Source organism: Melanerpes formicivorus, unplaced genomic scaffold, assembly GCF_026170545.1.
Source record: "Melanerpes formicivorus ecotype bairdi unplaced genomic scaffold, bMelFor1.0.p_v2 SCAF_27, whole genome shotgun sequence".
NCBI classification, from domain to species: Eukaryota; Metazoa; Chordata; class Aves; order Piciformes; family Picidae; genus Melanerpes; species Melanerpes formicivorus.
This window is the reverse complement of record NW_027142379.1, coordinates 463,390-487,456: the sequence shown is the minus strand read 5'-3', so window position 1 is coordinate 487,456 and position 24,067 is coordinate 463,390. Positions and strand designations below refer to the sequence as shown.

Here is a 24,067-nt window from a genome sequence, read left to right as displayed (position 1 = left end):
GGGAGAAAACAAAAACAAACAGAAAAGGAAGCTGCAAGTAGTTATTGAGAAGAAGCATGAAGTGCCACCTCTAAGAGAAAGACAGAGGCAGGCTGAACTAACTAACAGTGCTCTCCCAGGGAGAAAAAAAATGGGAAAGCTCAACAGGAGCCAGCAGTGAGCACTTGCAGCCCAGAAACCAACCACATCCTGGGCTGCATCAAGAGAAGCAGAACCAGCAGGGCCAGGGAGGTGATTCTCCCCCTCTGCTCTGGTGAGACCCCATCTGCATCACTGTGTCCAGTTCTGGAGCCTCTATTACAGGAAGGATCTGGAGGTGCTGGAGTGTGTCCAGAGAAGGGCTATGAGGATAATTAGAGGTCTGGAACTCCTCTCCTATGAGGACAGACTGAGAGAGTTGGGGCTGTTCAGTCTGGAGAGGAGAAGGCTCCCAGGAGACCTCATTGTGGCCTTCCAGGATCTGCAGGGGGCTACAAGAAAGCTGGGGAGAGACTTTTGAGGGTGTCAGGGAGTGATAGGACTGGGGGGGATGGAGCAAAACTAGAAATGGGGAGGCTCAGATTGGATGTGAGGAAGAAGTTGTTCCCTATGAGGGTAGTGAGAGCCTGGCACAGGCTGCCCAGGGAGGTGGTGGAAGCCTCCTGCCTGGAGGTTTTTTAAGGCCAGGCTGGATGTGGCTCTGGGCAACCTGATCTAGAGTAAGATGTCCCTGCCCATGGCAGGGGGCTTGGGACTGGATGCTCCTTGAGGTCCCTTCCATCCCTAACAAGTCTATGATTCTAAATCAAACCAGCTGAGTGGGTTTTGAATAATCATAGAAGGATGTGCCTGAGGGCAGACTGCATCCCTCTAAACCAACATTTAGGTCTTCTTAGGGGCAAAAATGGCTGGTCAGAAACAAGACCTAGCTAGAGTAGGTACCTCTCTCCACTTGGAGCTGTCACTCCCTGACCCAGAGCTGTGTGGAAGAGCCTTTGGAGACAGCAGCGTCCTGTCCTGCTGTGACAACAGAGAGTTTGTGATAAACAGAGCTGCTCTGGGAAGAATCCTTTTGGTCCCTCTTGATGGCTTTTACTGTAATAGGAGTTAGCTGTTTGAGCACTCAGAGCTTAGGGCAAACATCTATTTATTATTTAAATGTAAATAGAGCAAGATCAGCTTCAGTTCCAGTTAACATCAAAACAAGGCACTGCTAAGTGGATGGTTACATAAGTCCTAATATGAGGAGTTTTATAATTGCACTTGCCTATTTTTAAAGCATTTCCCTCTCCCATGCTGCTGAGCAAAATGTTCTGCCTGCACCAAGGAAAGCAGCTTAAAGGCAAGCTCCCAGTTCAGCAAGAGAAATGAAAGCTCCTGGGTTTAGTCCACACAAATGGTCAGCTGCTTTTGGGGAGGCAGCATCCTGGACTGGAGAAAAGCAGAGCAGGATATTGAGAGTATTCTCTCCTTCAGCTATGGCAGCATCTGGGTGTGAGTTCTAGCAGCACACCCAACACACTTGGCAAGCCAGGTAACTGGAAATCTGCTGCAGAAACAGGCTGCAAGGTGACCTGATAGTGAATTAATTAATGTTATAGTGAAAAAACCCTTCACAACATACTCCTCCCACCCCAGCTGGGCACAGCACACCCACAGCTGTGTCCATGCACATGACTTCTCTGACTTGTCATAGAATCATTTGGGTTGGAGAAGACCCCCTGAGATCATCAGGTCCAGCCAAGCTCACCACTGAACCCTACCACACCATGACCCATCCCTTCACACACACAACACATGGCAACAGCTGCAGGGTGGCAAGAGCTGATCCTGCAGTGACAAAGGGGACATGAAGAGACACCCACCTGGGTCCTGCGCTGACCACGTAGAAAGGGTCTCTCACCATGGGGCCAAATTCACTGCTTTCCCTTCTCAGTGGGTCCTGGAGTGCAAAGACAGTGTCAGCAGTGAGCAGCAAGCAAAACAAACCAACAAAGCCCTGGTGAAGAGAGCATGGCATAGGCCACAGAGAATCACAGAATCACCTCCAAAATCACTGAGTCCAACCATTGACCTAACACCATTAAACCATGTCCCCAGGTGCCATGTCCACACATTTCCTGACCACCTCCAGGGATGGGGACTCCACCACCTCCCTGGGCAGCCAATTCCAATCCCTGAGCACTCTTGCAGCAAAGAAATTTCCCCTAGTCTCCAACCTAACCCTCCCCTGGCACAATTTCAGGCCATTTCCTCTCCTTCTATCACCTGAGACTAGGGAGAGACCAACCTCACCTCACTGCAACCTCCTTTCAGGGAGTTGTAGAGAGCAATGAGCTCTCCCCTCAGTCTCCTTTTCTCCACACTGAGCACCCCCAGTTCCCTCAGCTGCTCCTCACCAGCCCTGTTCTCCAGACCCTTCCCCAGCTTGGTCACTCTAGCACCTCAGTGTCTTGGAGTGAGGGCCCCTAAGCTGAACTCAGCAGAGGGGAGGACAGCTCCATCACCCTGCTCCTGCTCAGGGGACTCCTCTGCCTTTTTGTCTGGATGGCTTATGGAGCAGCAGGCAGACTTACTCAGAGAAATGTCTGTTTAAAACCTCCTGGCCTCTTCTGAAAGCATTCTTAATGGTACCAGTGGGACCTGGCTGTTCCCCTCTGCTTTACATGAAGCTGGGGCATCATTGAAGCTGCCTTAACAGGAAACCAAACTGAACAACCTGTGCACGAGCCCAGTGCCAAACCAGGGCTGAAATGCTGCAGAGATGCTGAATGCCACCAAGGAAACTCCAGCCACAGGCAGAGGTGCTGAAAATCATCCCAAAGTCTGGCACTTGGCTCTTTTGGAAGTGCAGGAGCTGCCTCCTCCTCAAGCATTTATGGCAGCTACAACCAGACTGATTTTGCAGCTCAAATACTTTTGTGGATCTGATTCTGCCCTAGAGCTCCCACCACAGGACACCAGGCTATTATGAGAGACAAAAGCAGATGCTAAGCCTGCTTTGAAGAGCTTGGTATTCTGTCCCAAATGATCTTCCCAGCAGACAGCATTTCAGTGTCCCCTTCCCCACTCCCTTAGCCATTTTCTTTTTTTGGGCAGGGTGGCTGCTGAGGGAGGGTGAGTGCAGACCTTGATTTAGGAGTCAAGGAGCTGGGAAATGTGTAAGCTGAGACAGACTGCAAAAGCAGAGAGGAAGGGAGGCAGAGAATGTGCTGTGGAGCCTGAGAGCTAATCATTCCACATGGCTATCAATTCCTCTGCATCCTTAAACAAATTCCTCCCCTGACACCAGAGTGTGATTTATGTGCAGCCTGAAAGGAACATCAGACACCGAACACGAGCCCCTGAAAAGCACAGGGGGAGGCAGAGAAGTCTGCTGCTAAACTGGGAACAAACAGTTCCCCCCCAAAAAGTCTGAGAGACCAAAACAATTAAAACCAATCACCCTGGTTGGGACCCTTTGGCTTTGTCCCCTGCTTTTCTAGTTGTGGTTTTGTCTTAGAGACAGAGCAGAGACAAAGCTAATTGAGAGAGCACTCAAACACACAGTTCCCTTTCAGACAGACACCCATGGGCTGGAGTCTGTGTTGGAAGTGGAGCATGCTTCCTGGAGTTGGGATTTAAACCCGAGATTTTCACAAGTGCCTGGCTGCCTGTGGGACCAGATCACAGCTTTCAACAGATTTCATTGTGTTGGAAGGGACCCTCAAAGGTCATCTTTTCCACCCCCTCTGCAGGCAGCAGGGACACCTCCAGCTAGATCAGGCTGCCCAGGGCCAAATCAAGTCTGATCTTGAATGTCTCCAGGAATGGGGCCTCGATCACCTCCCTGGGCAACCTGTTCCAGTCCAAGAGTGGACCACCCAGGGAAATGGTGGAGTTCCCATCCCTGGAGAAATGTGTGGACAATGCACTTGAGGACATGGTTTAATGGCCATGGTGGTGTTAGGCTGATTGGCTGCACTTGGTGGTCTTGGAGGTCTTTTCCAAGCAAGACAGTTCTATGATTCTAATCATCATCCAACCTGTCACTGAAAAGTACATTTTAGTGATTTTTCTTCTCCTGGGTGCTGGTTTTGTCACTTCTTTGACTCTTCTGGGAGGCAGAGAAAGAGTCACAATTTGTCCTTCACCCTAACTGTGTCTTAGGGCCTGTCTGCTGCCTGGCTGGGGCGGAAAAATACTGCTGCTGGGATGAGGCAGCAATGGTTAGGGGAATGCATTCCAGTCACTTGATATTCACAAGCTGCTTTTTAAAGTCTCCCTGTGTAAGAACATGGCATGGGATCTGAGCTCTGTTGAGGGAGGACTTTCAGAGTGAAGCACACCATGAGTTTGGGAGGATGGCTCCTGCCCCCACCCCTTTGAAGGTTCGGCCTGTTTCAGAGGTGCTGCCCAGAGCCTGCTTTATGTCACTTGACTTTGCTGCACCCAGACTTTGCTGCTCTGTGCCAGCAGCAAGTGCAAGAGTAGAAGAAGATGTCTTGGATCTCAGCTGCCCTGTCCAAACACTCAGAGCCTGTCCACACATTTTGGCTGCTTCCTCTTTCTACCCATGATGAATGGAGCCTGGTGTGGAGACGAGGATAGGGGCAGCAGATCCACCACGGCTGTAAATCTGTGTGGCTCAACCCTTTGCAGTTACCTAAACAGGTCTGGACAGATTTCAGCTGGCTAAGAGCTGGCCTGGGCAGTTGGTCTTTAAGAAGGGAGACTGTTTCTACTATTTACCATCATCAGAGTGAGTCAAATTCCCCACTTGTGACATCAGTGCAATGTTCCCAGACACCAAGCAGGGGACATGGAAAGAGCGGCCAGGGTCTCCACTAAGTTTTCTCTGCAATGTTTCCCTCCAGGGCTGGAGGCAAAACATAATGGTTACTTGGCAGAGCCTCCACCAAGCCTTTCCCAGCACTGCCAGGCACAGTGGGAGCCTGAGCAATTCCAAGCAGGCTTTCAGCCTCTCTCCTTTGCACCAGGAAAGTGGGCTGAGGCAGAGCAGCGCAGCAGCGTATCGCCACCACCTTCGTGGTGCTTGGTGCTTCTCTGGTCATGCTGCCAGCTAAGAGCAGGACACCTCAGGTGGGATGTCCAGAGCTGCAAGAACACCCACACACAGGCACTGAAACCCCAGCAGCTCTGAAATCCCTGAGCTAGCCCCAGCAGTGAGAAAGCTCAACAGAAGCACTGAAACATGCAGGTTGGAAAAGACCCTCAGGATCACCGAGCGCAACCATTAACCCTGTGCTACAAAGTTCACCCCTAAACCACACCCCCAAGCACCACACAGAATCATAGACTTGTTAGGGTTGGAAGGGACCTCAAGGAGCATCCAGTTCCAACCCCCCCTGCAGGGACACCTCACACTCAGGTTTGCTCACAGCCACCTCCAGCCTGGCTGCAAACACCTCCAGCCAGGAGGCTTCCACCACCTCCCTGGGCAACCTGTGCCAGGCTCTCACCACCCTCATGGGGAAGAATTTCCTCCTAACATCTAAACGACCTTTAAACACATCCAGGGCTGGTGACTCAACCACCTCCCTGGGCAGCCCATCCCAATGCCTGACCACTCTTTCTGTGAAATCTTTTCTCCTAATGTCCAGAAGCAGCACCCCACCAGCCAGCATCTAGACCAGCATGGTGGACATTGAATGCAGTAAGCGAGAGGTCCCCTCCAACCCAGTGCAATCTGTGATTCTCCAAACTGTTCCTCAACAGGCATTTAACCCCTCACCAGCCAGTGGAGTCCCTGCCATGACTGAAGGCCAGCCCAGGCTCTGACACTCCCCCTCACCCCTGTTCCCAAGTACCTGGTGCTTCTTCTCTGCGGTGGGTGACGACCTGGAGCGTACATGCACGGGGACTGTCTGATGGTCGTACCTATCAAGCAGGTCCTCCACAGACACGGACTTCCCAGACTTCCTGCTGCTGGAGGGCATCTCCAAGGCCTGCTCCTGCTTCCCATAGCGAGCCTGGCCCTGCACACCCAGTGGGTCCGTCTGTGTGCCTTTGGTGAGCTCCGTTCTGGCTCTGTACTCCCAGCACCTCTCTGCTTTGGGGCGGCTTGTGGCTGTGCTGTCCTGGCGCCCCGGCTTCTTCTCGTCTCCACTCAGATCAAAGTAGCCCAGCAGCTCAGGAGGAAGGGTAGAAGACATCCTCCCCATCCTGGATATCCGCTCGAAGGACTCTCTCCGGCGGTAGAGGTTCTGGTCCTGGAGGGAATTCATGCTGGAGGCAGAGGAGAGGCTCTGGCTGTCTGTGGCGCCGGGCTGCAGGTAGGAGCTGTGGGCGCGCTCCCTCAGCAGCCCCACGTCCTGCGAGGACGGCCGGCGCCCGGTCTTGCGCTCGATGTAGTCGGCCAGGGCGCTCTGCTGGAGCTGCTTCAGCTCTGGCTTGGACAGGCAGGCGGTGGAGGAGGCTTTGCCGTCCCGCTCGAAGATCTTGCGCCGGTCGGCCACGGTGTTCTCCGGGAACACAAAGTGGATGCTCTTCTTCTGGATGGAGAGAGGCGACGGCTCCCCGTCGGAGATGCCCACCTCGTTCATCTTCTCTGGCTCTGAGTACGACCTCTTCTTCTGCTCCGCCGTCAGCCGCCGCCGGCCCCCGATGCGTGAGATGTGCTGCGCCTTGCCGTAGTCCAGGGCAGAGAGGCTGCCTTCTGTGGGTGTGATACTGTGCCTCTCCTTTGGGGTGTGGGGAGAAGCTGCTGTGCTCCTCACGCCCATGTGGGCCGAGGCAGGCCGCTGGGATGTCCTCTTGGATGCGTTCCCAAACGGGGGGCTGATGCGACGGAAGGAAGTGGCCCTCAGCACCCTGGACTGAGCGTCTTTAATGCTGTTCCTGTAGGCCCTGTTAAATGGTGTGTCCAGCCCGTGGGCATCCTGGATGTTATCCTTCCAGAGGATCTCCTTCTCAGGCTCACCCCCCAGCTGGAATGTGCTTTTACTCCTCAGGAGCTGAGCTGCCCTTGTTTGCACCTCATTTTCAGGACACAAGCTGTAGTACTCGCTGGGTCTCGCCTGCTTCGCCGAAGCCACCATCTGCAGCTCTATGGTGCGCCAGTCAGCCTCCTCCAGCTTCCCATTCTTGATGGAAGGGCTGGAGACCCTGCCTGGCTCACTGGGCAGCTTGCTCCGCATGTCGTCCAGGCTGTGCAGAGAGCACCTGGTGCTGGAGGGCTGGCTGGTCCTGCTGGGCCCATAGTGCTGGCCGAAGCTGGGCACGCTGGCACTCTGGGGTCGGGGAGCGCTTTGCTCTCGCTGCTCAAACTTGGTGACCTTCTCCAGCACGGAGCAGCGGGGCTTGGCGGCCTCGGCTTTGCCATAGGGAAAGCTCTGGGTGCTGCTGGAGCTGAGCCGGCTCCTCCCAAAGTCAGAGGTCTTTGGGTGCTGTGGAGATGAGGGCTCTTCGCACTTCGGTTCGCCAGCGTGGAACAGAGTCACGCTCGTGCCCTCCTCCTCCTCCTGCCTCACAAAGGCCTGCGGGTCCGCACCGCTCCACTGTCTGTGCCCCTGTGCCCTGCGGTCCTTCTCCTCTTTACTGCTGCTGCCCAAGCAGGGCAGTTTGGGGATGGAATAACCCTCACCCAGTTGCATCTCTTTTAGCTCGGAGCTGCTTTGCCTCCTGGAGCTCTCTGGGATGTTCTGCAAGGAGGAGAAGCCATACTGCTTGGCCTTGCTGTGACCCCACTGCTGCTGGCCTCCAGAGTCTCTCTCGTTGATCTGTGTGTTGCCATTTTTGTCCTCTGGGGACTCTGCTGTCCAGTCCTCCTTGGGCTGGAAATGGGTTTTTCTCTCACTAGCATCCCTCACCTGGGGCTGTGGAGTTTGAAAACTCTGTTTGGTGGCCTGTGCAGGACTTGTGGTCTCTCTGCTGCTGTGTGCCACCTTGTAGGGGGGCAACAGCTCCTCCTTTCTCAACGTGGTCAGGCAGTCTTCTGCACCTGCTGTGCCAGGAGGTTTCTGCTGGAGAAGCATTGCCACAGCCTCGTGCTTTCTCTCAGCTGCTGGGGGCTGGTAGAAGACGGTTGATCTGTTTGTAGTGCTTTGGTTTCCATTCTCATCAAAGCCCAGGGTGCTGCTGGCTACAGTCTTGTCATAGGAGACTGGAGGAGGTGGAGAGTAGCCACTTTCTTTGGCCAGAGCTGGATAAAGCGTCCCATTGCTGCTTGCAGAGGGCTGGGGCACCTGGGCATAGTGCGGCTCTGGGGAAGGTACTGGGTAGACACCAGTAGGCAGCAGGGGCTGGCCTGGCTGGGCTGGCTGGGAGTAGCTCTGCTTGGGCTTCACAGTGGGGCTGCTCTCTGGGCTCTTCTCCACCACGGTGTGCAGGTGCCCCTCTCCAAAGGGGCTTTTCAGTAGCGGCCCCTGGGACAGGGTGCTGACAAGTGGAGACCAGGCCCCTTTTGGCTGGCTCCGACCAGGCTTGTTCAGGTCAAGGCCAGCGCAGGAGCTGGGCCTCTCGTGGTGCCTGGTGGCTGCATAGCTGTCGCTGCGAGCGGGAGGTAAGGGAGGTCCCTTGTGGAGCTGGCTCTTGCTGTCCAGGGAGCCCTGGCCCGGCTGTGCCCAGGAGGGAGCCAGGTTGTGCCGCAGGAAGCCGTGGAGCCTGCCATGGCTGCGGCCCTCCTGAGAGGCCCTAGCCTCAGAGCTGGGGAGCAAGGCAGAGGACTTCACCTCATACTCCTTGGAGATCCCACGCTGGGCATCATAGACAGTCTTGACGTACCTGATGTCAGCCTGCCTGATGCCCTCCTGCAGGCCTCCTCGGGGCTGCAGGCTGTCCGTGGAGCAGGAGTGCTCCTTGCTGAAGGGGGTAGCAGGATACTCGGGGATGCTGGAGTTGGTGGAGAAGGAGCTGTAGGCAGAGTCTCTCTTGCTGTGGAGGTGGGAGAGCTGGTCGATGCTGTTGGTGGATTTGGCTGGGGACAGGTGACAAGAGTGGTAGCCAGGGGAGGGGTGGTCCAAGCTCTCCATGCTGCCCCGGGAGCTGTACTGGTCGGGACTTCTCCTCAGGTAGCCATGCTCATAGCCAGAGAGATCGCTGGTTGAGGAGCTGGGGAAGAGTGAGAGAAGAGTCAAACCCTCCTGTCCGCAGAGGAGAGGCACAACCACTTATAAGTGAGCTCAGAAGCAAGATGTTTAGTTTTGAGGAGTGCAGATGAAAACCCATATTTGGGCCTTACTCCATCCCCTGCTTGCAGTCATCCCAGTTCACAAAGAGGAACTGCCTGACATTGCAACACATGGCTCTTATTTACCACAGAAGGGTGGGAGGGGAATCCAGCCCGAAAGACAGGGCATGGCTGGAGCCAGGCAGCAGCGACCCCACCCAGCAGACCTATCCAAAGCACTTGGGAAGCTGAATGAGCGCCGACGCCAGCAGGGAGGAGGGAAGCACGAGAGGCGTTCGGGGGGGAATCTAATCTCTTCCTTTTTTCCCCATTTCATTTCTTTTTATGGAGATGAAGGCTATGCCCTGGCAGGCTTCCTGGAAATTCAGCTGTCCCAAGGATAGTTTGTTTGCTGTGAGAAAACTAAACTGACAAGACAGAGAAGAGCTGCGTGTGTTTGTGCATGGAGGCAAGCGAGGTGCAACAACAGGAACAGCTTAAGAACACCTCAGGAAGTCTTCTCAGCCGTCTCCTGATGATGCTCAGCAGGTGCAGGGACACCTTAGCACCTGCTCCAAGGTACAGGGGTGTCAAAAGAGGACTCATGGCCACCAGAGATGTGTTCAAAAAGGGATATTCAGAGATCTATCAGTGGGAAGGGAGCTCCTTGTGCCAGGCGCAGCTCAAAGAGGGTATCACAAGTTACTGTGGATTTTCTCTAGCAAATCTCTGCTCCCAGGTTCAGGCACAGAGGACTGGGAAGTGAAGCCTGAGGGTTTCCCCTTTCTTGCCTCTGTTCCCAGCTCCCCTCCCTCAGAGAGCATTTCTCTAGGTCCACGTGCAACTGCACGCACTGTCCTGGCAGAGCCGCAGGAAGGCACCAGGAAAGGAGAGGCTACTGTCCCCCGTGCAGCGTGGCAGGGCAAGGCTCAGAGCTGGAAGCAGGAGTGGAGAGGAGCCTGGGTTTGCCAGGGAGCAAGCTGCAGCCTCAGCTGACACACAGGGAAAGGCAAGCTCCATTTCTGTCTGCTTTGCTCCACTGGGATAACAAACATAAATCCTTGGTATCCTCCTTCCTAACAAGCATCTGCTGAAGAGCCTAAAGCTTGCTCCGGGTCATATCCCAGCCATGGTCATTTCCACCCTGCTGGATTAACAACAAGCCCAGAGGACAGATAGAGGAAGGAGGCTGCTAAGGATGAGGAAAGGCAGAAGGAAGTCTGTCCACAAGGGGAAAGAGCAGCATCTCTGCAGAGGAGCACAGAGACAGGCAGAGATATGGCAAACCTCAGGAGAGAGCTGGTTCAGTAATTTACAGGCACCACTCGATTTTAGTTTCAGATAAATCACCCTGGCAATGCCCAGCACAGCCCTGGCCAGCTGACCACTAGATGCTCCCCATGCTCCTCTTCAAGCACCCAGGAGGCAGAGCCCTGCTGCCAGGGGCTCTGCCAGGAGCCGTGGCTGGGAAGCAAAGCCCCTCGGTGGGGAATGAACGTGCTGCAGCAGGATCTGTGCTGAAGGCCAGGGACAAATGTACTTCCTTTTTTTTTCTGCAACCATCTCCTCACTTTTTAATGCTCTGTTTTCTTTCCCTCCCCTCTGCCCAAGTTCAGTCTCACCTGTAGAAGAAATGAGGAAATCCCAGTGGCTGCAGGAGAGCTTTCTGCTCCTGCAACCCTTCAGAATCTTCCAAGGGCAGAATTTAAACTTGTTCCCCTCCAAGCTGCCCCAGGGCTTACCACCAAGCACCTCTTGGGGCTGTTCAGGGATGTGTCTGAGCCCAGACAGCTCCCCTTTCCCACACCCACCACCCTGTGTGGCCTCACAGAAACAGCCCCAGCTCACTGGGACTACATCACTGCTTCCAGCCTGCCTCAGCCAGAACCAAAGGTGCTTCAAACCACCTCCTTCTAACAGCACTAAGGTGACCAGTTTAGTCTTTTAGGGCCTGATAAGCCCCTGCACTACCCTCTTAGTGAAACAGCCAGACACACAGAGTTAGGATAAAGCTGACCCCTGCAGAAAGTGACTGCCAAACCCAGGAAATCCCTGGCTGAACTTCTCACCCTGGGAGCATCGTGGCTGATGCACTGCCGTTGGCTGCTCCTGAGAACAGCACAGCTGAGCTGAGGGGCACAGCTGCCTGCTGCCTACACCCTTCCCTTCCTGGTGGTTTTTTTCATTTAATGGACTAATCCTGACTTTGGATTTCTTTCCCTTTGCTGGGGAAACAACCACACTGAGTTTCTACACGGGAGCAGTCTATGGGATGCAATGCAGGACATCTGGATCCACAGCATTAATGTCCTGCCAGTGGGCTCCCATTTTGGAGAGATAATGAGGGATTTTAAAGGCAATTCATTAATCACCTAAAGAAGGGAATCACAGCCACTTCAGCTGGGTAACCAAACAGGAACAGAAGCCTTCCCAGTTAGGACTAAACTCTGGATGCCTGTGAACCTGTCCAGCCTTATGGAGGTGACTGGTAACATTTTCCCACCAAATCTCTTGTCCCCTTCTTTCACTCCTGTGCTCTAGATTTAGGCCTATAGTCAGCACCATAAAACACAACCTTGGATCCAAGGCAGAGCCTCCCTGAAACCAGTATGACACTAGGAAAAAAGGAAAGGCACAGGCCTGGGGGGTTGCTTTAGGAGCATGCCAGCTTGGGAGCCTGGTTTCTACACCCATGGGAGAATAGGGCAAATAATACTGAATGGAAACCACCCCCTGCTTTACAGCTCTGCTTATGCTGTGTGGTGCTTACCTGGAGTGGTAGGACTGATGCCAGGGGGTGCCAAGCGTACCCTGAGATATTTGCATCATGCTGGGATCGGGTTGGTTCTCCACGAGTTTGGTTGAATGCCAGGAGTGAGGTCGGCCTGGAGCTTCAGTCCGCCTAGGTGAAAGCAGAAGGGTTGGGCACGTCAGGAACAGCCCAGACTTCCAGGGGAGAGCAATGTGAAGTAACACCAACAGCCACATCTAGACCTGCTCATGCTCACATCTCTTCCACTGCTGTATCCTCCTCTGTTCCAAGCAAACCAAGCCATGATCACACACCTGACACACACACACCTGACACACACACACCTGACACACACCACACGCTCGCCCTCACATCTGCAAGGCAGCAGGCATGGTAAGACAAGAGGGTCACCACCAAACGTGGGGCTCCTCTGCCCCCCCACCAGAAGCCTTACTCCTCTCAAAAGCTCCCCTTTATTTTGAAGTGATGGATGGCAAAGCTGTCTGAAGAGTCAAGTAGGGGGTGGAAGCCTGCATAATGCTGTTCTGATCTCTCCTCAGAGCTGAGGAAAACATAGGAAGAGCTGTGACAACCAAGTGCCAGCTGTGTGAGTCCCCTGCACCCCTCAAGGCTTCACAGCCAGCAGCTGTCCCCGTTGAAGCATGTGAGCCTGGGTTTGTCCCTGGGCACAGCACAGCTGGCCTTTGGTTGCTTCAGTCCCCAGTGCTAAGGAAGGCTTCTGTCAGCTCCCAGGAGAAAAAAACCCTCCACACCAACCTTATTTAAAGCACTTAATGGAGCAATGGAAAGTTGCAGCAGGGGATTAGAGATCCCTGAACGTGTCACAGAGTCTTCTTCACCCCAGCCTCTGAGCTCATCCTTAATCCTCCCTCTGCTTTTCATGGGGGATCTCATCACTCATCTTCACAGTTTCTAACTCTACAAGAACAAGGAGCAGCTCTGGACCTGGGGACCATTGAAGTCCCAGATGTGACAGACTGCAGGCCAGCCTTGTCTACCTATAAAGCAGGACCACTGAAGCCGCAGACGTGCCAGCCTGCAGGAGCAACTCGTCTCCCTCTACAAAGCCCTGGTGCAAGAGGAGGATGTGATACATCTTTAAAGTGTCTCACTGAAATCTTCACAGTACATCACGTCCTGAGTAAGTGAAGAGATTAAAATGCCCTCTGCAGATGTAAACCAGACACCAAAAAAGGACTCTCCTGGCACTGGCCAAGACTGGGAGGAGAAACTGTATAGGAAAATGTAGAAGGTAAAAAATGGTTGTGAGGGTCAAGTCCTTCACTAGCACAAGCTACTACTGGCAGCAGGTGATGTTCTGTGACATGGAAAAGCATTGGCAGGACGTGAGAGAGAAGCATTCCACCAGCAGCTTTTCCATATGGATTTCAGAAGCACAGGTCGTTCCCTCAGCAGCAGCTAAGAGGAGAAAGGAAAAGGACATTCTCTTCCCTTTAACATTTGCTGTGATGGGATTGTCTCAAGGAAAGCTGAAGTGGAGGTTTACAGAGGGTGAGCACTGTGTAGGTGTTTAAAGAGAGCTCTTTTGGTAAGCTCCTTGCCCACAGAAACAAGGAAGCTCAATGCTGCTGGGTGGGAAGTTGCCCAAAGTGTTTATCAAGAGCAATTCACATTCCTGCTTTTTCCATGGCAGAGATTTAAAGACTCCCTTTGTACTTTTGAGTACTGTGAGCCCCCAGCATTAGTTTCCTGCTTGGGATGATCACTGAGTGGCCACAAGCAAAGAACATTCTCCCTTGATTGAATCAGTTAGGAACTGGAGGGGAGCTGTGTGGTCAAAGTTCTTAGCCACAGGGAGTTTCACAGAATCACAGAGTGCCAGGTTGGAAGGGACCCCAAGGGTCATCTGATCTAACCTTTCTAGGTGATATTTGAGTTTAAATGAGCTGGCCCAGCACCCTGTCAAGCTGAGGCTGAAAACTGACCAGTGTAGGAGACTCCACTGCTTCCCCTGGGAGATGATTCCAGTGTCTGACTGTGCTCATGGGGAAACATTTTCTTCTGGAGTCCAATGGGAATCTCCCCAGCAGTGACTTGTCCCCATCCCCCCTTGTCTTCTCCATGGGACTCCTTGTGAAGAGGGAGTCTGCATCCTCCTGGTAGCCACTCTTTATGTACTGGCACATGGCAATAAGGTCTCCCCTGAGCTTCCTCTTCTGCAGGCTGGGCAAACCCAGCTCTCTCAGCTTTTCCCCATGGGGCTGGTAACCCTTCTGGCTGACATCCTTGCACTGACACAAGCTGTGGCCGTTGAGGCTGTGAGTGTGAGTCAGCAGCCATGATGTCCCAGCTCAGCACAGGATCACCTGGCATTGTTTCCACACCTACCCGATCCTGGACACGTGGATTAAGGGTAACCCAATCTCAGCCGAGCCTAAGCCGAGGGGGGAAGCGCTGCAGGACACACGATCCCCAGCTCGGGTTGCAGATCACACAGGGGATCTCCAGGGAGGTGGAAGGATGGGAGTGCAAAGGGGCTCTGCACAGAGCATAGGGGGCCTGACCCAGACGCCACAGAAGCAGCTGAACAGCTCCTTGAGGCTGTAAAAGACACAGTTGACGCTGCCAGTGCCTGTGTGTGGGCATTCAGGGAACACCAAGAAGTGTGCTTTCCTCCTCCTCCCCGGTTAAGGGGCCTACAAGAAAGTTGGGAGGGATTTCTTAGGCTCTCAGGGAGTGATAGGACTGGGGGGGATGGAGCAAAACTAGAAGTGGGGAGATTCAGATTGGATGTTAGGAAGAAATTCTTCCCCATGAGGGTGGTGAGCCACTGGAGCAGGTTGCCCAGGGAGGTGGTGGAAGCCTCCTGCCTGGAGCTTTTTTAAGGCCAGGCTGGATGTGGCTCTAAGCAATCTGATCTAGAGTGAGGTGACCCTGCCCATGGCAGGGGGCTTGGGACTGGATGATCCTTGAGGTCCCTTCCAACTCTAACAATTCTATGATTCTAAGTTCCTAGCTTCAGCCTTCTGCAACACCTTGCTTCAGCCTACTTACTTAAGCTTATCATTATTATTGCCTAATTAGGGAGAAGGTCTGGAAGTGGAGTGCAGTCTGACAGCGAGCACCACAGTGTCTAAAGGAGAACAGCTCCTGAACATGGTTAAGCTTTACAGCAGCTCTTGGTTCCACCTGCTTTGCTGCAGAGCACAACTTGCATGAGGCAATCAAAACCAGTGCAAGGTTAAACTCTTCTGGCAAGTGCTGCAGCACTGTTGTGGAAAGTTCAAAACATCAGACCCCATTCATCCCAGACAAGCTGGCTGGGTGGTAAAACTTCCAAATGCAGCAACTAGTTGCTGAACTGAGTGAAGATAAATAAATCATTCCATCTTCTAATGGGTATACATTTAGTATAGCTCAGCTGCCTTCAGCAAACCCAGGAGCAGCAGCAGGAGGTTGTAAGATTTCAAAATGCAGCATTGTAGCTAACAGCAACAGACCCAAAGTGACCTCATCTCCTTATCCTCTGTGCTACTTCCTCAAGGACTGCACCTGCACCATGCTTGCCAAAGCGTCTGGACAACCTTATTACTGAAAAACTCTCCACTTCAGCTAATGGAGAAAGTGATCCCTCTGTTACAAATGCCAAGGCTGGAAAAGAGACTCCTGGTTCCTCATGGACACCTCCAGTGATCAGATAACCTGGGCATCCAGGTCAGGTTGGCATCACGACAAACGCCTCGGAGTGAAGATAGCTGGAGGAGTCAGCGGACCTGGATGCAGTGCTGGCAGCTCTAACACTGCCCAGGTAACACACACTGCCAAATTCCCTCTGCAAACTGGAAATCCCAAGGGAAAAGAATAGGCTTTAATCCTGGCCAGCTGCTGTTATCTGGGTGCTCCTTGCTGCTGTACTGCTCCCAGCATTTCCAGACAGAAACGTGATCAGTGCATTCAGCATCTGCTCCAGCAGGGTCTGGCAAAGGCTGGCTGCAGTCTGGGCTGCATGGCCCCTGCTGATGTTTCTGAGGCCCTCACCATCAACAGCTCTGTGCCTGTCTCTGATTAGGAAGAGCTGAATGTGCTCTTCTCTGTGATCTCTGTAGATTATCACACTCTGTATGCAAACCAGGGATGGAACATTATACAGATACCTTCGCACTAGCTCCTGCAAACCAGTCAGCACCTAAGGAGCAGCTGTGTGGCCCAGGTGGCTGTGTGGGAGGTTGCTGGAGCTGGAAGAGATTGCCATGGCAGGGAAGGGATGGAGGTCCTGCAGAGGGGACCCTCCTTCTGTAGAAGAGAAGAAAGATTTGGATGCAAGCACCAAGTTTGTGCCTCTTAGATCAAATCCCAAGCACTGAGTCACAAGAGTGAAAGCCAGGAAGGCAGCTGCCTATCCTTACCACATCATTCTTTGAACATTGCAAAGCTGGGGACACTTCTGAGCTGACACAGAGTCTGTGGCAGAGGTGGAACATCCTGAGACACACCCTGCTGCATGGTGCAGGAGAGATCCTGATCACAGTGATTGAGGTGCCCCCTCCCGGGTCGACAGAAGGCACCAACAACCACCTGGACTTTCACTGCTCTGGGGCTGTCTGCACATCCAAAAGGAGTGCACACACAGCAAGGATCCATTCTACAGCATCCTGAGGGGCTGCAGCAGTCCCTATGCCCAGCTATTAAGCAGGAGATGAAGGGGAAACTAAAGCAGTCAGAAGCCTATTAGGCTTTTGACAGAGCAGGGCCAGAAGCTACTCAGAGGGACGTCGCTCTTAATTACGAGTCAGGAGCGCTCTAAAAATAAGTGCAACAGACGAGGCCAATCAGAAAGAAGTGGGACCACGGTGGTGTCAGCCTGATGTGGCTGCCACTGGATCTCTCATTTTAGGCTCACACAGCCCCTCCTGGTAAATTTTGGGCCAAGGGATAGCTGGAGTGAGCTCTGTCCCTGCATGATTTTGATTCAAAAGGAGGAGGACTCGGGAGAAAGACCTGAAGCACATGAAACGATATTTCATGGCGTGGACCTTGGGCAAGATCCTGTGCCTCCAAAGGAGCATTTATCCATTTTTCAGAGAAGGACACAAAGGCCTCAAGAAGTGAAGTGACTTAGATCAAACCACACAGCAGGGCTACCACAGGGCTCAGTGCTAGGAAGCAGGCTCTGCAACACTGCTTCATTTCCCTTCTGCCCAAGCACATCTGGCAGGGAATACTCTGGGTCCCACTGAGCCGCTGCCACTACCCAGACAAGAGGCTGAACAGTGGGGTTTGCTTAGCAGTGTGAGAGGTGAGGCACACAAGCTTCATTCTTCTTGATTACTGGCTTCAAGCACTTTGTCCTGCCAGAATCTTCTTTAACAAACAAAGCATCACCAAGCAACCTGTGTGATCAAAATGGCAAAACAAGGAAACATTGCAGATCTCTGTTTTGAGAAAGTGCTTGCTGCCAGGACAGTCCCTCTGTGCTGTCCACACAGGACTGCAGCTTGGATGTGGGGAAGCCCTGTCAGCCTTCTGCCTGGTTCTGAGAGCATGTGCAGGCTGCAATGAGGAGCTGCTGAGCACTGGGTTAAAGACCCTCTGCTAAAATGGAGAGCTGGTGAGCACTGGGTTAAGGACCCTCTGCCAGAATGAGGAATTGCTGAGCACTGGGTTAAAGACCCTCTGCAACTTTCCTTTAGTCTGTTTCCTTGGCTGGAAAAAGAGGAAGAAAGAACAGGCAGGGGAACAGAGAAAGCTGACTGACAGTCTTGGAGAAGGACCCTGTTATCTCCTGTCTTCTCAGGACATTACTTCTTCTGTCTTCACATCCTTACATTATTCTTCCTGTCCTCACACCATTTCCCAGAGCATTGGCAGAAAATCTCAGCAGCCTGCCCCTGGCTCTGCAGAAGTCAGAGAGCTGCTTTGATTTACCTGAACTGATGAATTGTCCCAAGGGGCTTAATTCAAATCGGTTTTCCTCATTCTTCTCCAGTCAGTAAATTAGTTAAAAAGACAGAAAAACAAGCATAGCTTAGATTCTTTTGCACCCTGATATCAAACACACAGCAACTTGCAACAGGAGAGACTTGGGAACAATGGAAGGAATGTGTTTTGCTGGCCTGCTCTGGAGGAACTGGGTGCTGGCAGCCACCTCTGAGCCCGGTTAGCCAAAGGCAGCACGGACAATGAGTCACGGCAGGTAACCAAGGGGATTTTCAGGGCAAGCCTTTCAGACAGTGCCTGGCTGCTCCTCAGAGCTGCAGGACTACAAATCAACTCAACAGCAAAGTGGCAGTGTGGAAATGATAAATAGGAGGAAAGAAGAAGAAGGTGCTTTAGGTGTGTGTGTGTGCTGCGTGTATGCAATCCCTACAGATGTCCCTGTGTGAGGATCTGGCCACAAACAGACTGACTGGGGAGGAGAATGAAAAGCAAAGGAGGAGTTTAAACTTCAGCTGAACTCAAGATTTACTCCTAGCTAGGAATTCCAAGAGAATGGAGACTCTCTTTTCACAAGGAGTCCCATGGAAAAGACAAGGGGTGATGGGGACGAGTTACTGCTGAGGAGATTCCCACTGGACTCCAGAAGAACATTTGTCACCATGAGCACAGTCAGACATTGGAATCATCTCCCAGGGAAGCAGTGGAGTCCTCTGCATTGGTCAGTTTTAATCCTCAGCCTGACAGGCTGCTGGGCCAGCTCATTTCAACCAGACTGTTACCTAGAAAGGTTGGACCAGATGGTCCTTGGGGTCCCTTCCAACCTGGCATTCTGTGGTTCTGGGAATTCACCTTGCCACTGTTCCTGCAGGAAGCAGGTGGGATAGGTGGCTGTCTCTGAGTGTATCACTGAGGCTTATACCAGAAGGTGAGAGAAGAGCAAACCTGCAGTGACCTAACTCAATTCAAGCCTCTCCCCCAGGGGAACTTCTAATCACTTGAATGAGGAATTCTGGTGAAAGACCTTCCTGTGTCTGATTTCTGCACCTAATCATTCCTTCCCCTCTCAGAGAGTGAACTGCAGGCTGGTGCTGTGCTGCTCCTTTCCATAGATGCTCAGCTGCAGCACCTGAGAAGCCTTCCTGGAGCTCTGGATTTCCCCTCTAAGGGAAATTCATTCATCACCCCCAGTTCCAGAACTGGACTGCTGACAGCCTGTCGCCTTCATTGCCTCAGGTGAGGCTGTGGGAAGGGACCAGGTAGGGGAGCTGCACCCTGCGCTGTGGCCACAGCAAAGGCTGCTGAGTCTCAAATGCCCTCCCACACTCAAATTCTTATACATTAAAGCAGCTTCCTGTTTGTAATCGAAGCTTCAGCCCCAGTTAAACTGGGATACACAGACACAGCCTCCAACACTGCTGGGAAAATGAAGCCAGACATTGGCTCTGCATCCAGAGACAAATGGATCCAGTGAAACACTCAGCTTTGGAGCTTCTGTGAAGATCTGCCCCTAGATCAACAGGCAAGTGGGATTTACAGAGGGTATAGCTGAATGACTCAGTGCTATAGGGAGGAGGTGGATGTATGTGAGCTCCTTTCCCTCATTCACTGTGGGTCCCAGACCTCAGGAAGTGCAGAGTCCCATGCCCCAGGCAGAGATCATCTCTGCCTGATAAAACTAGCTTGAGGAGAGATCTCATTCATGAGGGAGAATTTATGGTGCAAATCCTCACCTGGAGGAGAGCAATACAATGCAGTGAGGTTCCACACATGGATGCTGGTGGAAGAGCTGAGTCCTTTCTCCACCTTTCACAGCCATCCAGGCCGGGCAGGGTCATTACTGGGACCTGTCTGCAGTGGCTAAAAGCAGGAGCAACTCCACCAAGGTCAGTGAGTTTGCTCCAGAAGTGCTTCCTTGCTGATAAGATCAGAACGTGACTTCACATGCCACATTCCCTTCCCAGCTGCTCACCAGCAGGCTCTGGGCCACGTTTCCTCCAGCTATAGGAAACCAGTGCAGCTTGGAATAAGTCAAGGTCTGGCCAGACCTCAATGCTGCCAATAAAAGTCACTGCTTTGACTCCATGGTGCAAATCTCAGAAGACTGAGACACAAAAATCTCTGAGGTCATCCAGATTACCATCTGACTGATGCAAAAGGCTCTTTTAATGCCTGCAAAAGCTTGGCCTGAGTAAATGCTGCAGAATTTGGCCCTAAACTGCATGGAAGCAGCAGAGGAAGGAAATGGGGCTCTGCCACAGCACTGCCTGATCCAGAACAACTCAGGAAAGTGACTTCTGGAGACATTTGATCATTTAAAATGCAGAGAGGCACTCAGCAAGGCTGCCAGGAATGCCAAACCTCCACTGAAGCCCACAGACATGGAAGAAACCAGGTGATTTTGGAAAGCCAGGCAGCACAGCAGGCTTACACCAACTCTGTGAAGGTATTTTGGTCCAGCATCTCTGCTGACCTTTACCACCACTGATGAAAGATTTTGAGGAGAAAGGACACCTCTTGCAGGACTCCTTCTCAGGGAGTCACCCTCAGGCATGTCAGCAGCCAAAGCAGCAGCTATTTTACACCCAGCCATGTGCAGCTGTTAACTGACATGCTGCAACATTGATGCTTGACTCAGAGACCAAAGGGTGAATTCATTTCCCTGGCTCTGTGCTGAGGGCAAGGAAAACCTTGAGAAGAAACCATGCTGGACCTCTTCCATGGACCAAGCACCACAGACACTGGGGATTCACACTGCTCCACACCAGCATCACTCCCACAGGAGGGAAGTGGAGTCTGCCAGCCACTCTCCAAGAACAGCAGCCACAAATCCCACCCAGCAGAGCTGGACACAGATGGAGCTGCTCTCACCTGGTCTTCACCCGTAGCTTAACTCCTCCTGTCCACGAGGTTTTGCTGGGCTGGAAGTCAGCGGTCACACAGTCTGGGCTGGGGGACAGGTCAGTGCATCCCTTTGCAGCATGTGTATCCCTGCCAGAAGAAAGCAAGGCTATGGAAACACCAACACACAGCAAACCCAGATCTTCTGTCCTACATTTAGGAAGGACTTTAGGAAAGCAGGTGCCACACAGAGCCAGGGGCAAGGCAGGGGCATCAGCCTGGCTTTTAAAACGTGCAAAGAACATGTCCCAGAAAGCCACCTGCGTGGCTATCTTCTTGATGTCGTTGCCCTGGCAGGCTAAAGGAGTGAGACTTTGCCCTCCTTCACACCCAGGCAGTGCCCAACCCCTACAAGTGCCCCTCAGAGCTGTTTTGGAGGAGCTGCAGAACAGCACAGGGCTGCTTCTCAGCACACAGCAGTAAGGGCAGCTGCAGCATCCACAGCACAAACCTCAGTATCCTGCACTTTGGGACTCTAAACCCCCAAGTGTGGAGTTCTGGGTGCTGAAAGGTGGTTACAAATGGTGACAAGGGGTTCCACTGTGGGATGTCCATGCAGATCATGCCCAGTCCTGCATGGATCTTGGAGCACATCAGGAATACTTGAGCTGAAAGAAAACTTCAACGGAGTTCTAAAGGAGCATAAATTATCTGCACATTTGTGTCAGGTTGTGTGTGCTGACACTTCATCACACAGACTTTTCTGTCTCACTCCACTAATCCACTACTTCCAGTAGCATTAGAAAGCCATAAAGTTTCTTTTATGGGTTTCTGTTAATTTCTTTTATGAACTCAGCTGCCTGTGTTTGCTGTGCGTTAGCAAACCCTTCACTGCGGTGGAACAATGTTCCCTTTCCACACATAACCACCTCAGGAGAGCTCGGGGAACGCTCTGAACACACGAGAACAAACCTAAGAGAAAGCTCCAGGCAGTGAGAGCAAGAAAGAGAAGCCTACCCCCACCTCCACCGACACCTCCACGAGGTTAAGGAGCAAGTATTTACCGCGGTTCAGCACACGCACGCTGCCGTCACCCAACCACCGCGGAACCATCGCTCCAGCTCCTTCCTTCCCCCGGGCACCGCGGAGCCTGAAGCCATCCAGCATTCCCACTCCTTCCCCTTTTCAGCAGGGAAAGGTGGACGAGATGCGACCTTTGTGCTTGCTGCGGGGCTGCGGCGGGCCCCGGCTCGCCGGGCGCTTAGCGGGCGGCGGGCTGAGCGCGCAGGCCGGCAGCATCTGGGGCTTTGGATGGCTGAGATGGCTTGGATGCCATTCCGCTGAGCCCGGCCGTCTTTGTGTCCGGCTGGGTCCTCCCCCAGCTCCCTCCCAAGCCCCCACGTGCCAGGCAGGAATGTTAAGCCCCACATTGCAGATGAGATAGACCCGGGAAGCCAGCAGCACTTTCACCTAGATTAGGGGGAAGCCACTGCTCCGGAACGGCTTTTGCTGTTTGCTTTTTTGGTTTTCCTCACCCTGCTTATCTTCAGCCAAATTTTACCCCAAATCCTGCCTTAGCTGCCTTCTCCTTCCGTGTGCTTTGCTTTGTCTCTGCCAGCCCTCTCCTCTGAGATGATGTCAAGCCTCCCATCTAAGCCGGCAGATCCCCCTCCCTGCCGCTACACACAGCAGCGGCACAGCCTCCTTTAGTGCGGCCCTGCCGAACGCCAGCGCCGCTAACTGCTCCGATTGCCTTTGCTTGCCAAGTTTACCATGAAAAATTGCTCATTTTCAGAGGAGTTTCCATTGCAAGACAGAGAAAGGACAGGAGGCCTGCGACAGATGAGGATTTAAAAGATTGCAGAGAAACCATTTACATATAAAAATAAGAGCAGCCTTCGGTCAGCCTGAGACATCTCCAGCTGCAGTGATTGGAGGCTCTGATGGAAAGCCTCTCTTGGAGGCTGTGATGGAAACACCAGACAGATGGTCCTAGCCACAGAGAACTGCATTTCTGCCTTTCCAACCCTGCTCCTGAGACATTTCTGTGACAAGAGGCCCAAGCAGAGCCCCTGGCAGGGTCTGAGCACAGCTCAACTTTGTGACAGGGTTGCTGAAGCTAAGGAAAGTGTCTCGCTGACAGCATGGGGGCAGGATCCCAGCGAAGGGGAAAGGATCCCAGGAGAGGTACTTGTCTCAACTCAGGGCAAACCCTGCCCTCCCTGCTCAGGCCTTATGTCCTACACCATCCAGTGGTGGGATGAAGAGAACACAGAGTTTACCTTAAGATCCTTCACAGGAGGTACTGTGTTGGGGTGACAACCCCTTAGGCTGAAGGGCAGACACTTGGCTGTGACCAGCTCACTGACTCAGGGTAACTGCAATGAGTCAGAACTGGAGGGTCACTACTGGGGGCTGGCTCAGCTGTGGCTCCTGATGACTTTGGGGGACAATGCAGGTGCTGAGCCCTTTTGGAGAGGGCATCTGGATGTCCCAAAGTGCCACCAACTGCCAGAGTGTTCATCAAACACCAGAATGCTTACAAAGTCAAGGTGCTTTCCTTGAGACAAACCAGCTTTTGAGGGAGGGGGAGAAAGCAGAGACCACACAGACCAACCTCTGGAAAATGTTTCCCCATGAGAGCAGTTGGACATTGGAATCATCTCTGAGGGGAAGCAGTGGATTTCTCTGCACTGGACAGTTTGAATCCTCAGCTCAACAAGGTGCTGGGCCAGCTTGTTTCAACTCCACTATCACCTAGAAAGGACCCAGATGGTCCTTGGGGTCTCTTCCAACCTGGCATTCTGGGATTCCCTGCTGAAAGCAGAGCTCTCCCAGTAAGCCACTTCTAAGTGTTCCCATGAGGGCCATCCTGTGCAACCTGCTCTGGGTGAACCTGCTCTGGCAGGGATGTTGGACTGGATGACCTCCAGAGGTCCCTTCCAACCCCCACCACTCTGTGATTCTGTGACCCACACAGATCCAAGCCTGGCCATCAGCAGCTCCCAGCAGCAGGAGGGTAAGCAGCTTGGGTGTTCCCCTGGCCTTGCTTGCCAGCATGCATAGCTTTGGGGTTTACCTCACAGAGACAAAGAAACCTTAATTAGTGTCTGCATGGGCTCTGGGGGTGCTGGTCAGGGGTAAGAAGGAAATGCAATGGAGTTTTCCCCGAGCCTCTTAAAAATCTCTTAATTCCTGAGCTCTGTGTGGAATGGAGGGCTCAGGAAGACACTGGAAACTAATCAGCCAGTCTATAAATAACACCAGTAATCAAGCCCAGTGGGGAACACAAGGCATGAGGAGCCCTCCACCAGTGAAGCACACACACATAAGGGCTGGAGCTCAGCAGCTCTTCAGCAGCAGCCAGCACCAGGTGCTTTGCCAGGGGTGCTTCCAGTGAGAACAGAGCTGCCTGAGCAGGGAAAAGTCCTGTGGCCAACATCAGAGCTGAAGAGGTGGAGACCTCCTCC

The 24,067-nt window shown here is 52.9% G+C and overlaps 1 protein-coding gene across 8 annotated transcripts in view; it reads right to left on the bottom strand.

The window, feature by feature from the left end:
• Window positions 1–24,067, bottom strand: part of SHROOM3 (shroom family member 3) — a 130,291-nt gene that overhangs the window by 11,263 nt on the left and 94,961 nt on the right. For 7 of the 8 annotated variants that reach the window (XM_068153779.1, XM_068153778.1, XM_068153782.1 and 4 more), the window contains 4 exons: window positions 20,628–20,747; window positions 11,859–11,990; window positions 5,790–9,030; window positions 1,845–1,921 (listed from right to left, as the gene is read on the bottom strand). In XM_068153779.1, the coding sequence (XP_068009880.1) occupies window positions 1,845–1,921; window positions 5,790–9,030; window positions 11,859–11,990; window positions 20,628–20,747 (3,570 nt within the window). Of the gene's footprint in view, window positions 1–1,844; window positions 1,922–5,789; window positions 9,031–11,858; window positions 11,991–20,627; window positions 20,748–21,661; window positions 21,811–24,067 lie in introns of those variants that run through there. The other variant, XM_068153784.1, reaches the window with a different exon arrangement.